The sequence below is a fragment of the Eretmochelys imbricata genome, chromosome 2 (assembly GCF_965152235.1).
Source record: "Eretmochelys imbricata isolate rEreImb1 chromosome 2, rEreImb1.hap1, whole genome shotgun sequence".
Lineage (NCBI taxonomy): Eukaryota > Metazoa > Chordata > Testudines > Cheloniidae > Eretmochelys > Eretmochelys imbricata.
Window position 1 is genome coordinate 146,733,106 of NC_135573.1, and position 15,468 is coordinate 146,748,573.

At 41.0% G+C, this 15,468-nt stretch overlaps 1 protein-coding gene across 6 annotated transcripts in view; it reads left to right on the forward strand.

Annotated features, from left to right (window-relative positions):
- The window catches only part of NFX1 (nuclear transcription factor, X-box binding 1), a 231,236-nt gene that overhangs the window by 38,420 nt on the left and 177,348 nt on the right, over window positions 1-15,468 (forward strand). For all 6 annotated transcript variants that reach the window (XR_013345235.1, XR_013345236.1, XM_077810831.1 and 3 more), the window contains exons 4-5: window positions 1,521-1,598; window positions 2,496-2,601. Coding sequence is in view for 4 of the 6 variants with exons in the window: in XM_077810831.1 (XP_077666957.1) it covers window positions 1,521-1,598; window positions 2,496-2,601 (184 nt within the window). In the remaining 2 variants the exon portion in view is untranslated. The remainder of the gene's footprint in view (window positions 1-1,520; window positions 1,599-2,495; window positions 2,602-15,468) is intronic.

Genomic DNA, 15,468 nt, shown 5'->3' on the forward strand with positions numbered 1-15,468 from the left:
TTCTAGGCAGATATATTCAAGAACCTTTTCAGGACTACAAAGTGTTGATAAAAGATTCCCCTTCTGTGAGGTTTCACTAAGTCAAGCATTTGGCTAGTTGCTGGCTAGAACAGCGCACAGCTTAATTCAAGGAATTTGCTGTGTGTCTTTCTGCCTTTCAGTGCTCATCTTTATCAAGCACTATAAAATGGATATAGTGTTTGTCCAATGTGGCATTTGGATGAAAGGTTTTGTAGTCTTTCTCTTGGTTTTCCTTCATTCACACCCTTCATGCTATCATGGAAGCACTCAGTCTCATACAGGGACTGAATCCTTGGGATATTTTTTCTGGTCTGTGACCTACCTACAGTTGGGTCTTATGTTCTGTGATATTGCTTACCACTCAGGGTGTTGCCCATATCACAGTCACGTGACACTCCAGTCATACACTAAGCTATTGGGGATAACTGAGTTCAGAAGACCATATTGCTGCTTGTTTACCCCCAAAGCATCATTGCCCATGTATCTTTCTCAGACCAACTGAATCTAGTTATGCTTTAGCTGCTTAAGAGCTCTTTACAATTCAGTGGTTTGTCTCTGTTTAGGTGCTTATAAAATGTTTCCAAGTAATCTGCTAACCTTTACTTCAATAAAGTGATGTATTGAACTCCATTGCTAATTATAAAGTATTTTTTCACACCACATATCCATACTTGTGGCTCTTCTCTGAACCCTCTCCTGTTTTTCAGCATCTTTTTTTTTTTTTTTTTTTTGAGGTTTGGACACCAGAGCTGGATGCAGTTTTTCCCATAATGGTCTCACCAATACCACGTACTGGGATTACTACCTTCCTTATATACTATCCTGTTTATACATCCAGTGATCATGTTAGCTCATTTTGACACATTGCTAAGTCAGGAATTCGTGTTCAATTGATTATTTACTCTGACCTCAAGTCCTCCTCAATACTGCTTTCCAGAATAAAGGCTGTCATCCTGCAAGCATGGCCTGTAATTTGTGTTCCTAAATGTGTGACTTTGTGTTTGATTGTATTTAAAATGTATTTTGATTGGCATCCATCATAATAGTGATCCAAATCACTTGGTAATATGCAGTCCCCATTGGTATTTACCAGTCTATCAAACTTTGTTTTATCTGCAAGCTTTACTGGCAATGAGTTTATATTTTCTTCCAAGTAATTGTTAAAAATAGAGTAACATTGGGCTGAGAACTAATCCCTGCGGGACCCCCGTAAGAACACTACCACTCATTGATGATCTTGAAGTAGCAATTCTGTTTTGAGATCTATCCATTCATTTTTATTTTATTTATAATGAGTGACTAATTTTTGTATAGCACTAACTTATTAAACAGAATGTGACACATTACAAAATCAGATTTCGATAATGTGGTATAGTATTACTTGAAATGGTGAAACTAGTAAAGTCTAAAAAAAGTTTTCTGTCCTGTGCCACTATTCTAAATTATTTATCATCTGTCTTAAACATATTTTAAGTTCTTGTATATTAATTTCTTTACAGATGGCAATAGTGGCTGGAGATGTCCTGCTTGTCAAAATGCTTCAACACAAGTTCCTACTACTTACACCTGTTTTTGTGGTGAGTGTATTTCATATTTACAGTTGGTATTCTTTAATTGATAGATTCTTCAACAGTATTAGAACTTATTCTTACATCCCCAAAAGCTCTCTTTCATGGCTACTTTGTTAATGATATTGGAAGATAACTGCCTGATTTGTGTGATGTTTCATTACTATATAAAAATTACGTATAACAAATATTTAGATAAATGTTAAAATAAAACCTTTATTAGGAATGTTGTGGAATCAGTATTGATATGAAGACATTTAGTAGGAAAAAAATCTAGAAAACTGCTAGCATACATCGTTTCTAAGGTACAGGTAATTACATCAATTATTTAAACCAATATAGTTAAACCAATTCAGACTCCTGTTTGGACACTCTTATTTTGGCATAAGAGTGGCTTTATTGGTTTAATTTAAATTGATTAGAAACGGGATTAAATTAAACTGAAATAAGTGTTCACACAGGAGCTTGCACTAGTTCTAATTATATCAGTTGAAGAAAAGATTTACGTTAAACAGGTGCAACTTTCCTGTGTAGATCCAGAGCCTAGATCTCTACTTTACCATATGTAGGCTGATGCACAAAACATTGCAGAATCATGAGATAAATGAATTATGAGATATCTAAAGGTATGCAGTTATGTTTGAGACTTACACTCAATTTCTAAACTTCCGAGCAGCTTCAATCAGCTTCCACTTCTTAAAATCAGCCTGTCTTGGAACAGTTGCCTCCTATATTCTAAAAAACGTGGAATATCACCTCACTAAAAGTGACACCTCAAAGTCCAAGATGGTCCCTCCCTCATCATTCTCAGCATGTTTACCTTATCTTGCCTTTAAGTTCATTTTTATATTGAAGTATACAATGCTGTTTCTGCATCAGATTTTTTGTTTTTGTTTTGCTTTTTAGGTAAGGTAAACAACCCTGAATGGAATAGAAATGAAATTCCACACAGCTGTGGAGAGCTTTGTAGAAAAAGAAGACCAGGTCAGGACTGTCCACATTCTTGTAATATGTAAGTAAGAGTGTTTCAGAATGTTTTGTAGTGATCTACAAGCATTTGTGAAATCTGTGGAAACAGATATTTGGATATTTGTATTTTTCTTTCAATTTGTCGGTCACTTAATTCTTAAAACCCCTGTTTTGATGGCTGTTTAGTGAATGAACAAAAGATTTGTATGAAATTGCTTACTATGGAATGTGGTTTTCTTTACCAGTATGAAAAAGTTTCAGGCTTTCCGTGACTAATACCAGCTACTATTTGTTAAACATTTTTCAGGTTCCTTTAGGAAAGTGTAAAAATTTAAACTTTTTCAATGTCTTTAATTCTGAGCATAAAATTTATTACATTTTATACATCACCGGATTGAGTATATTTTTCAGTAGAAGCGTGGAAGTTAGTATAGTGGTGCTTGTTGTTCCTCTTCACTCTGTTTTATAGAGAGGGGAAATAATAAATGAATTTTCAGTTCTGATCTCGTTGTAAAAGAAATAAAATTACAGTGTAACCAGATATAACAAATGATAGAAATTTTTAGAAATATTAATCTTTGTTTAAAGGCTTGTGCTTATGGCTGAAAATTTTGGATTTTAAGTGTAACAGCCCATCTTTCATAGAACTGATATGTTTTTTGTATTGGGAATGAAAAATAAAATCAAATTTTTTAGGATTGGTTAGTTTTTGGGCCAGTCTGCTGAAATAGTATCTTTAACATTTAAGTATTGCCACCAAGATCAAAGATTGTGCACCCTGTTTTATTAAAGAAAAACAACTTAAAAATGTTGACCATTGTGTGCCCCTTTACTGTTGTAAAGATAAACTTAGTAGGTAAATCTATAATTTCCCCACTTTCTAAAACTGCTTTGAAAAAGGCATTTCTAGCTTCCTAATACAATGATCATTAGTAGCTGCAGGTTTGTTTCCCCTTAAAAAGTGAGGAAAGATGGTCAGTGGGTCAGGTGCTGGACTGGACATCAAGAGACCTAGGTTCTAGTCTCACCTTGGCCACTGACTTGCTGTGTGGCTTCTCGAACAGAAGTTACGGGCTTCATGCAGAATTTACTGGGTGGCGTTCTATGGCCTATGTTGTTCAGAGGTCAAAAAACGAGATCATAATGCTTCGTTCTCTCTTTAAAATGTATGAAACTATCTATGCAAGTTAGTGTGCTATAGAGATATTGTCAAGTTGAATCTTTTTTTATATTGACTGACTTTAAAATGTTCTCCCAGAAAAACCTTTAAACAGTATTTCCTGAAACTTCTTTTTTTAAAAGGTAGGGATATTTAAAAGGGTCATTTGGGCAGGCCCAGAATGCCTGCTGCTTTTTTAGTTTTAGCTTTGCTGCTGCTGTTACTAGTAGATCTGCTCTGACTGAGCCCAAGGAAAGGCATGCACCATCATCAAAACAGTCATGTTGACTCTACATTTAGCAGCACCTTATGAATAAATAAATACACTGATTAAATAAATTTTTCTTTAGTCTGTCTCAGTTGTGGTAATCTTAAGGGTTACTTATAACAATAGTGAGTGCAAAACATCAGATGGAAATGTGATTTTCCAAAAGCATGATATCCCTTTAAGTGACCTTGGAAGTAAAACTAAAATAAAGCTCCAATAATATCAAGAACTAAAAATATATTAAATATTTCTGTTCTATATAACATTATGGTATTCATATTTTGCTTGTATTTATTTGAGAACACAATGGCTAAAACTCCTCCCCACACGCTAATATTCTTATATGTCAATACAGATGTAATATGAGATCTTCTCAGAAGGTGGAAAGGAAGCCAGTTAAAAGCGTTGTGGTATTTCTGTATAATGGGAACTGATCCAGCTTGAACACATTAGTTTCAAGAACTTTCAGAGGAACACATAATGGGGAAGAAGAGAATAAAAGCAAATGTGTACCCAGTGTTGCCTCAAATATTTAAAACGTGTTAGTGATCTAATATTGTTTGTAAATTTCTGGGGCAAGGATTTTTCTTTCTACGTGTTTGTGTGGTATCTGGCACGGTGGATCCCTAATCTTATATGGGCATTTGAAGAAGAAGTAATACATAATAATGAAAACAAGGAAAATTAATATACGATTATATAGAAATACAAACTAAGTAGCTTTGTTTAGGTTTTCATTATTAAATCAAATATCTTCATTACCTTTTTAACAGTGTATACCTAGTCTTGTACAAATTCATACCTTTGTAAGACCAGAAGGGAACCATTATGATCACCTAGCCTGACTTCCTGCATAGTACAGGTCATATGAATTCTGGGTGGAATTCTGCATCAAGCTCATATCTTGTAGAGCATGTTTTTTTTGGAAAGCTGGTCTTAATTCAAAGATTTCAAGTGATGGAGAATCCACCAAATCGCTGGGTAAATTGTTCCAATAGGAAATTATCCTCATTGTTAAAATGTTGTACGTTGTTCCTAACCTCAAATTAGATTAATTTTGCTTCCACACATCAGCACTTATTATGTCTTAGTCTGCTGTATTAAAGAGCCCTGTACATCCTTATGGAGGTACTTACGACACATGATCAAGTAATGTTTTAACCTTGTATCTGGTAAACTAAATAGATAGAGCTTTTTAAGTCTTTCACTGTAAGGCAGGATTTGCAGACCTCAGATCATTCTTGTAGTTCTCTTCAGAACCCTTTCCAAATTTTCAACGTTTATGTAGTGTGGACACCAGGACTGGACATACCATTCCAGTAACGGTCTCACCACAGTTGTGTGTACAGAGGTAGTATGATAGAATCATAGAATCACAGGGTTGGAAGGGACCTCAGGAGGTCATCTCGTCCAACCCCCGGCTCAAAGCAGGACCAATCCACAACTAAATCATCCTAGCCAGGGCTTTGTCAAGCCTGACCATAAAAATATCTAAGAAAGAGATTCCACCACCTCCCTAGGTAACGCATTCCAGTGTTCCACCACCCTCCTAGTGAAAAAGTTTTTCCTAATATCCAACCTAAACCTCCCCCACTGCAACTTGAGACCATTACTCCTTGTTCTGTCATCAACTACCACTGAGAACAGTCTAGTTCCACCCTCTTTGGAACACCCTTTCAGGTAGTTGAAAGCAGCTATCAAATCCCCCCTCATTCTTCTTTTTCGCAGACTAAACAATCCGAGTTCCCTCAGCCTCTCCTCATAAGTTATGTGTTCCAGTCCCCTAATTATTTTTGTTGCCTTTCGCTAGACTCTTCCCAATTTTTCCACATCCTTCTTGTAGTGTGGGGCCCAAAACTGGACACAGTACTCCAGATGAGGCCTCACCAATGTCGAATAGAGGGGAATGATCACGTCCCACGATCTGCTGGCAATGCCCCTACATATACATCCCAAAATGCCATTGGCCTTCTTGGCAAGAAGGGCACACTGTTGTCTCATAGCCAGCTTCTCGTCCACTGTAACCCCTAGGTCCTTTTCTGCAGAACTGGTGCCGAGCCATTCGGTCTCTAGTCTGTAGTGGTGCATGGGATTCTTCCGTCCTAAGTGCAGGACTCTGCGCTTGTCCTTGTTGAACCTCATCAGATTTCTTTTGGCCCAATCCTCCAATTTGTCTAGGTCCCTCTGTATCCTATCCCTACCCTCCAGGGTATCTATCTCTCCTCCCAGTTTAGTGTCATCTGCAAACTTGCTGAGGGTGCAATCCATGCCATCCTCCAGATCATTTATGAAGATATTGAACAAAACTGGCCCGAGGACTGACCCTTGGGGTACTCCACTTGATACTGGCTGCCAACTAGACATGGAGCCATTGATCACTACCCGTTGAGACCAACAATCTAGCCAACTTTCTATCCACCTTATAGTCTATTCATCCAGCCCATACTTCTTTAACTTGCTGGCAAGAATACTGTGGGAGACCGTGTCAAAAGCTTTGCTAAAGTCAAGGAACAATATGTCCACTGCTTTCCCCTCATCCACAGAGCCAGTTATCTCGTCATAGAAGGCAATTAGATTAATCAGGCATGACTTTCCCTTGGTGAATCCATGCTGACTGTTCCTGATCACTTTCCTCTCCTCTAAGTGCTTCAGAATTGATTCCTTGAGGACCTGCTCCATGATTTTCCAGGGCCTGAGGTGAGGCTGACTGGCCTGTAGTTCCCAGGATCCTCCTTCTTCCCTTTTTTAAAGATGGGCCCTACATCCGGGACTTCCCCCGATTGCCATGAGTTTTCAAAGATAATGGCCAATGGCTCTGCAATCACATCCGCCAACTCCTTTAGCACTCTCGGATGCAGCGCATCTGGCCCCATGGACTTGTGCTCGTCCAGCTTTTCTAAATAGTCCCAAACCACTTCTTTCTCCACAGAGAGCTGGTCACCTCCTCCCCATGCTGTGCTGCCCAGTGCAGTAATCTGGGAGCTGACCTTGTTCATGAAGACAGAAGCAAAAAAAGCATTGAGTACATTAGCTTTTTCCACATCCTCTGTCACTAGGTTGCCTCCCTCATTCAGTAAGGGGCCCACACTTTCCTTGACTTTCTTCTTGTTGCTAACATACCTGAAGAAACCCTTCTTGTTACTCTTAACATCTCTTGCTAGCTGCAACTCCAGGTGTGATTTGGCCTTCCTGTTTTCGTTCCTGCATCCCCGAGCAATATCTTTATACTCCCCCCTGGTCATTTGTCCAATCTTCCATTTCTTGTAAGCTTCTTTTTTGTGTTTAAGATCAGCAAGGATTTCACTGTTAAGCCAAGCTTGTCACGTGCCATAATTACTATTCTTTCTACACATCGGGACGGTTTGTCCCTGTAACCTCAGTAAGGATTCTTTAAAATACAGCCAGCTCTCCTGGACTCCTTTCCCCCTCATGTTATTGTCCCAGGGGATCCTGCCCATCAGTTCCTGGAGGGAGTCAAAGTCTGCTTTTCTGAAGTCCAGGGTCCGTATTCTGCTGCTCTCCTTTCTTCCCTGTGTCAGAATCCTGAACTCGACTATCTCATGGTCACTGCCTCCCAGGTTCCCATCCACTTTAGCTTCCCCTACTTATTCTTCCCGGTTTGTGAGCAGCAGGTTGGTTCCTCCGGCACTTGGTTCCTTCTGCCCCTAGTTGGTTCCTCCAGCACTTGCACCAGGAAATTGTCCCCTACACTTTCCAAAAACTTCCTCGATTGTCTGTGCACCGCTGTATTGCTCTCCCAGCAGATATCAGGGTGATTGAAGTCTCCCATGAGAACCAAGGGCCTGCGATCTAGTAACTTCTGGGAGTTGCCGGAAGAAAGCCTCGTCCACCTCATCCCCCTGGTCCGGTGGTCTATAGCAGACTCCCACCACGACATCACCCTTGTTGCTCACACTTCTGAACTTAATCCAGAGACACTCAGGTTTTTCTGCAGTTTCATACTTGAGCTCTGAGCAGTCATACTGCCCCCTTTCGTACAGTGCAACTCCCTCACCTTTTTCTACCCTTCCTGTCCTTCCTGAACAGTTTATATCCATCCATGACAGTATTCCAGTCATGTGAGTTATCCCACCAAGTCTCTGTTATTCCAATCACATCATAATTCCTTGACTATACCAGGACTTCCAGTTCTCCCTACTTGTTTCCCAGGCTTCTTGCATTTGTGTATAGGCACTTGAGATAAGTCGCTGATTGTCCCTCTTTCTCAGTATGAGGCAGGAGCCCTGCCCTCTCGTGCGCTCCTGCTCGTGCTTCCTCCCGGTATCCCACTTCCCCGCTTACCTCAGGGCTTTGGTCTCCTTCCCCCGGTGAACCTCGTTTAAAGCCCTCCTCACTCGGTTAGCCAGCCTGCTTGCGAAGATGCTCCTCCCTCTCTTCGTTAGGTGGAGCCCATCTCTGCCTAGCACTCCTCCTTCTTGGAACACCATCCCATGGTCAAAGAATCCAAAGCCTTCTCTCCAACACCACCTGCGTAGCCATTCATTGACTTCTATGATTCGACGGTCTCTATCCAGGCCTTTTCCTTCCATGGGGAGGATGGTTGAGAAGACCACTTGCGCCTCAAACTCCTTTATCCTTCTTCCCAGAGCCACGTAGTCCGCAGTGATCCGCTCAAGGTCATTCTTGGCAGTATCATTGGTGCTCACGTGGAGAAGCAGGAAGGGGTAGCGATCCGAGGGCTTGATGAGTCTTGGCGGTCTCTCTGTCACATCGTGAATCCTAGCTCCTGGCAAGCAGCAGACTTGTGACCTGTGTGTGTGTGTGTCTGACACACACACACACACACACCACCCCTCCCAGCACTTTGGAAAGTGGAAGGAGTGGTGCGCTCCAGTGGGATAGCATGGGTTCATCATCACATTCAGTTTCCGCAGGGAATGTTTGCAGCCGCTGCCATACATCTATTGTGTCTCCTCCCTCCATTCATGCTTCCTTATCGAGTGTTAGGCTACATTAACAACATGTTAACCCTTGAGGGCTCAGCAGAGTGCTAGTTCATCATTTAGAAGCAAGACATTCCCTGGGAAGTATGCCACCCTCTTTCACAATGTCTTTTGTCTGGTAAAAAAAAATGTCCCTGGAACCTAAACCCCCGCCGCGCCCCCCCATTAATTCCTATGGGGAAATTGGATTCACTTAACATCATTTCACTTAAAGTAGCATTTTTCAGGGACATAACTACAACGTTAAGAAAGGAGTTACTGTATAATTATCCTTATCTCTATTGACAGTAGATGTTTCTTATCAGTTGCTTAGATTTCTTAACTTCTGATTTATATCCATTGTCATCCACATCCAATCTTTTCCCATTTGTTTCATAATTTCTTAAGTTGTGAATGTTTAAATGTTTAAAGCTGTCGTTTACATGCACAACATTAGAATGAAATTTTTTTTTTTTACTCTGAGGAAGCGAAGGCTTTTCTTATGTCGTTTTTGAATACTGTGAATGAAATACAGTGAGGGTTTGGATGGTTTACAGAACAGTATTCCCACAGATTTTATCTTAGATTTTTAGTAAAATGTTCTATGTTATGGTAACATTTCGCTGTATATTAACATGACTTCATCTTATAGCCTCCATTTGCTATCATGTATTTCTTGTAGGTTTTTACTGTTTTTAGAAATACTTGATAGCTCTTTTTTTTTTTTTTTTTAACATAGACTCCCAGGTGATTTGAGAGATTTTACTTATCTGGTGAAGGACCTTGTTAAAGCTTTCTGTAATTTTTAATAAATGGTGTCAACCAGTTCTTTTTTTATCCATTATTTTACTGACATGTTTGAATAATTAGAGATTAGAGAAACACTAGTTCCTTTTGCAAAAGCTGGTTAGACCATATTATAATGTGATTTTTCCAGATGTTTTGTTCTATTTTTAATGATCATTTCAACCATTCTGCGGGGTATTAAATGTAAGGCTTACTGGTGTCCAGTTCCCCAGATCACCTCTAGAATTTTTTAAAATACAGATACATTTGCTACACTCCGGTCCTCTGAAACTGTTTTCAGAGACTATCTAGTTTTGTTAGGAGCTAAGCCACTTCACATCGAGGCATCTTCAGAACTCTTGGGTGTACACCAGCTGGCCTGGTGCCTTACTGCTTTTTAAATTATCAGCTTGTTCCAGCACCTTTTCTTCTAACGTAGTCTCTGATAACACCTCTTCTTTATTACCAGAAAAGAGCGGGTCTGAGGTAGGTATCTGCCCAACCTCCTCTCCAGAGAAGAATGGTGCAAAAAAATCATTTAGCTTCTCAGCAATAACCTTCTCTTTACCTGAGAATCTCAGCTTTCATTTTAAAAGTAAATTTCTAACCTTCATGGTTGTAGAGAGGAGCATGAGAATAACTAGAATGATTCGGGACATGGAAAAACTCTCATACGAAGAGAGTGAAAAGGTTTGGGATTGTTTACCTTAGAAAGGAGACTAATAAGAGAGGACAAATGATAATATGTATAAAATAAATGATACAGAGAAGGTAGATCAGGATCTTCTGTTCTGTCCCTTTAAGAATAAGAGGACCTTCAATTAAATTAAAACGTGGCAACTTCAAAACTGATTGAAGAAATACTTTTTTACGGAGTACATAATTAGACTGGAACTTATTGCCATATGAAATTGTGGAGGCCAAGAAATGAACCATATAGATGTCCAATCTCATTTTGAATCTTGATAATTTCTTGGACTCCATCTCTAATACCCCTTTCTCTAATATCCCTTCAACAATGTCACCTTTCATTGCAAACTAGATACCATTAGCTTGAATTTGAACATGGTTTTACAAAAGGTAGATCATGTCAGACCAACCTCATCTCCTTCTTTGAGACAGTAACAGATTTTTTTTAGACAAAGGAAATGCAGTGGGTCTAATTTACCTTGATTTCAGTAAGGCATTTGATATGGTTCCACATGGGGAATTATTAGCTAAATTGGAAAAAATGGGGATCAATATGAAAATTGAAAGGTGGATAAGGAACTGGTTAAAGGGGAGACTACAATGGGTCACACTGAAAGGTGAACTGTCAGGATAGAAGGGGGTTACTAGTGGAGTTCCTCAGGGATCGGTTTTGGGACCAATCTTATTTAATCTTTTTATTACCTTGGCACAAAAAGTGGGAATGTGCTAATAAAGTTTGCGGATGATACAAAGCTGGGAGGTATTGCCAATACACAGAAGGACCGGGATAGCATACAGGAAGATCTGGATGACCTTGTAAACTAGAGTAATAGTAATAGGATGGGTTTCAGAGTAGCAGCCGTGTTAGTCTGTATCTGCAAAAAGAACAGGAGTACTTGTAGCATCTTAGAGACTAACAAATTTGAGCATAAGCTTTCATGGGCTACAGCCCACTTCATCAGATGAATAGAATGGAACATATAGTAAGAAGACACGCACGCACGCACCATGAAAAGGTGGAAGTTGCCATACCAACTGTAAGAGGCTAATTAATTAAGATGAGCTATTATCAGCAGGAGAAAAAACAAAAACACTTTTGTAGTGATAATCAAGATGGCCCATTTCAGACAGTTGACTGAAGGTGTGAGGATACTTAACATGGGGAAATAGATTCAATTTGTGTAATGACCCAGCCACTCCCAGTCTCTATTCAAGCTAATGGTATCTAGTTTGCAAATTTAATTCCAGTTCAGCAGTTTCTTGCTGGAGTCTTTGAAGCTTTTCTGTTGCAAAATTGTCACCTTTAAGTCTGTTACTGAGTGACCAGAGAGGTTGAAGTGTTCTCCTACTGGTTTTTGAATGTTATGATTCCTGATTCTAAATTCTTAGAGTATAGGCCTTTAGAGTCTGGCCTGAATATCTATATCTTAATAGGGTTGTCCGTAAGCGAGGACTGGTCTGTCTCCCAAGATCTGTGAGAGCGAGGGATCGTCTTTCAGGATAGGTTGTATATCTTTGATGATGCGCTGGAGAGGTTTTAATTGAGGGCTGAAGGTGACGGCTAGAGGCGTTCTGTTATTTTCTTTGTTGGGCCTGTCCTGTAATAGGTGACTTCTGGGTACTCTTCTGGCTCTGTCAGTCTGTTTCTTCACTTCAGCAGGTGGGTATTATAGTTTTAAGAATGCTTGATAGAGATCTTGTAGGTGTTTGTCTCTGTCTGAGGGATTGGAGCAAATGCGGTTGTAACTTAGAGCTTGGCTGTAGACAGTGGATCGTGTGGTGTGTCCTGGATGGAAGCTGGAGGTATGTAAGTAAGTGTAGCGGTCGGTAGGTTTCCGGTATTGGGTGGTGTTTGTGACCATAGTTTATTAGCGCAGTAGTGTCCAGGAAATAGACCGCTTGTGTGGATTGGTCCAGGCTGAGGTTGATGGTGGGATGGAAATTGTTGAAATCATGGTGGAATTCCTCAAGGGCTTCTTTTCCATGGGTCCTGATGATGATGATGTCATCAATGTAGCGCAAGTAGAGTACGGGCATTGGGGGACGAGAGCTAAGGAAGCGTTGTTCTAAGTCAGCCATAAAAATGTTGGCATACTGTGAGGCCATGCGTGTACCCATATCAGTGCCGCTGACTTGAAGGTATACATTGTCCCCAAATGTGAAATAGTTGTGGGTGAGGACAAAAAGTCACAAAGGTCAGCTACCAGGTTTACCGTGACATTATCAGGGATACTATTCCTGATAGCTTGTAGTCCGTCTTTGTGTAGAATGTTGGTGTAGAGGGCCTCTACATCCATAGTGGCCAGGATGGTGTTTTCTGGAAGATCACCGATGGATTGTAGTTTCCTCAGGAAGTCAGTGGCATCTCGAAGATACCTGGGAGTGCTGGTAGTGTAGGGCCTGAGGAGAGAGGATGAAATTTAATAGTGAAAAGTGAAAGGTCATGCATTTAGGGATTAATAACAAGAATTTTTGTTATAAACTGGGGCACATCACTTGGAAGTAACAGAGGAGGAGAAGGACCTCGGAGTGTTGGTTGATCACAGGATGACTATGAGCCGCCAATGTGATATGGCTGTGAAAAAAGCTAATGCAGTCTTGGGATGCATCAGACAAGGTATTTCCAGTAGAGATAAGGAGGTGTTAGGACCGTTATACAAGGTACTGGTGAGACCTCCTCTGGAATATTGTGTGCAGTTCTGGTCTCCCATGTTTAAGAGGGATGAATTCAAACTGGAACAGGTACAGAGAAGGGCTACTAGGATGATCCAAGGAATGGAAAACCCATATTATGAAAGGAAAATCTGTCTTCTGAAAGGTTTTCAGAGTAGCAGCGTTAGTCTGTATTCGCAAAAAGGAAAGGAGTACTTGTGGCACCTTAGAGACTAAGAAATTTATCTGAGCATAAGCTTTTGTGAGCTACAGTTCACTTCATCGGATGCATTCAGTGGAAAATACAGTGGGGAGATTTATATAGAGAGAGAACATGAAACAATGGGTGTTACCATACACCCTGTAACAAGAGAGTGATCACTTAAGGTGAGCTATTACCAGCAGGAGAGTGCGGGGGAGGGGGGGGGAACCTTTTGTAGTGATAATCAAGGTGGGTCATTTCCAGCAGTTGACAAGAAAGTCTGAGGAACAGTGGGGGGTGGGGAATAAACATGGGGAAATAGTTTTACTTTGTGTAATGACCCATCCACTCCCAGTCTCTATTCAAGCCTAAGTTAATTGTGTCCAGTTTGCAAATTAATTCCAATTCAGCAGTCTCTCGTTGGAGTCTGTTTTTGAAGTTTTTTTGTTGCAATTCTTCAACTTTTAGGTCTGTAATTGAGTGACCAAAGAGATTGAGGTGTTCTCCAACTGTTTTTGAATGTCATAATTCTTGATGTCTGATTTGTGTCCATTTATTTTTTTATGTAGAGACTGTCCAGTTTGACCAATGTACATGGCAGAGGGGCATTGCTGGCACATAGAATCATAGAATATCAGGGTTGGAAGGGACCTCAGGAGGTCATCTAGTCCAACCCCCTGCTCAAAAGCAGGACCAATCCCCAATTAAATCATCCCAGCCAGGGCTTTGTCAAGCCTGACCTTAAAAACTTTTAAGGAAGGAGATTCTACCACCTCCCTAGGTAACGCATTCCAGTGTTTCACCACCCTCCTAGTGAAAAAGTTTTTCCTAATATCCAACCTAAACCTCCCCCACTGCAACTTGAGACCATTACTCCTTGTCCTGTCCTCTTCTACCACTGAGAATAGCCTAGAACCATCCTCTCTGGAACCACCTCTCAGGTTGTTGAAAGCAGCTATCAAATCCCCCCTTATTCTTCTCTTCTGCAGACTAAACAATCCCAGTTCCCTTAGCCTCTCCTCATAAGTCATGTGTTCCAGACCCCTAATCATTTTTGTTGCCCTTCGCTGGACTCTCTCCAATTTATCCACATCCTTCTTGTAGTGTGGGGCCCAAAACTGGACACAGTACTCCAGATGAGGCCTCACCAATGTCGAATAGAGGGGGACGATCACGTCCCTCGATCTGCTCGCTATGCCCCTACTTATAATCCCAAAATGCCATTGGCCTTCTTGGCAACAAGGGCACACTGTTGACTCATATCCAGCTTCTTGTCCACTGTCACCCCTAGGTCCTTTTCCACAGGACTGCTGCCTAGCCATTCGGTCCCTAATCTGTAGCTGTGCATTGGGTTCTTCCGTCCTAAGTGCAGGACCCTGCACTTATCCTTATTGAACCTCATCAGATTTCTTTTGGCCCAATCCTCCAATTTGTCTAGGTCCCTCTGTATCCTATCCCTGCCCTCCAGCGTATCTACCACTCCTCCCAGTTTAGTATCATCCGCAAGTTTGCTGAGAGTGCAATCCACACCATCCTCCAGATCATTTATGAAGATATTGAACAAAACCGGCCCCAGGACCGACCCCTGGGGCACTCCACTTGACACCGGCTGCCAACTAGACATGGAGCCATTGATCACTGCCCGTTGAGCCCGACAATCTAGCCAACTTTCTACCCACCTTATAGTGCATTCATCCAGCCCATACTTCTTTAACTTGCTGACAAGAATACTGTGGGAGACCGTGTCAAAAGCTTTGCTAAAGTCAAGAAACAATACATCTACTGCTTTCCCTTCATCCTCAGAACCAGTAATCTCATCATAGAAGGCAATTAGATTAGTCAGGCATGACCTTCCCTTGGTGAATCCATGCTGACTGTTCCTGATCACTTTCCTCTCATGTAAGTGCTTCAGGATTGATTCCTTGAGGACCTGCTCCATGATTTTTCCAGGGACTGAGTTGAGGCTGACTGGCCTGTAGTTCCCAGGATCCTCCTTCTTCCCTTTTTTAAAGATTGGCACTACATTAGCCTTTTTCCAGTCATCTGGGACTTCCCCCGTTCGCCGTGAGTTTTCAAAGATAATGGCCAATGGCTCTTCAATCACAGCCGCCAATTCCTTTAGCACTCTTGGATGCAACTCGTCCGGCCCCATGGACTTGTGCACGTCCAGCTTTTCTAAATAGTTCCTAACCACCTCTTTCTCCACAGAG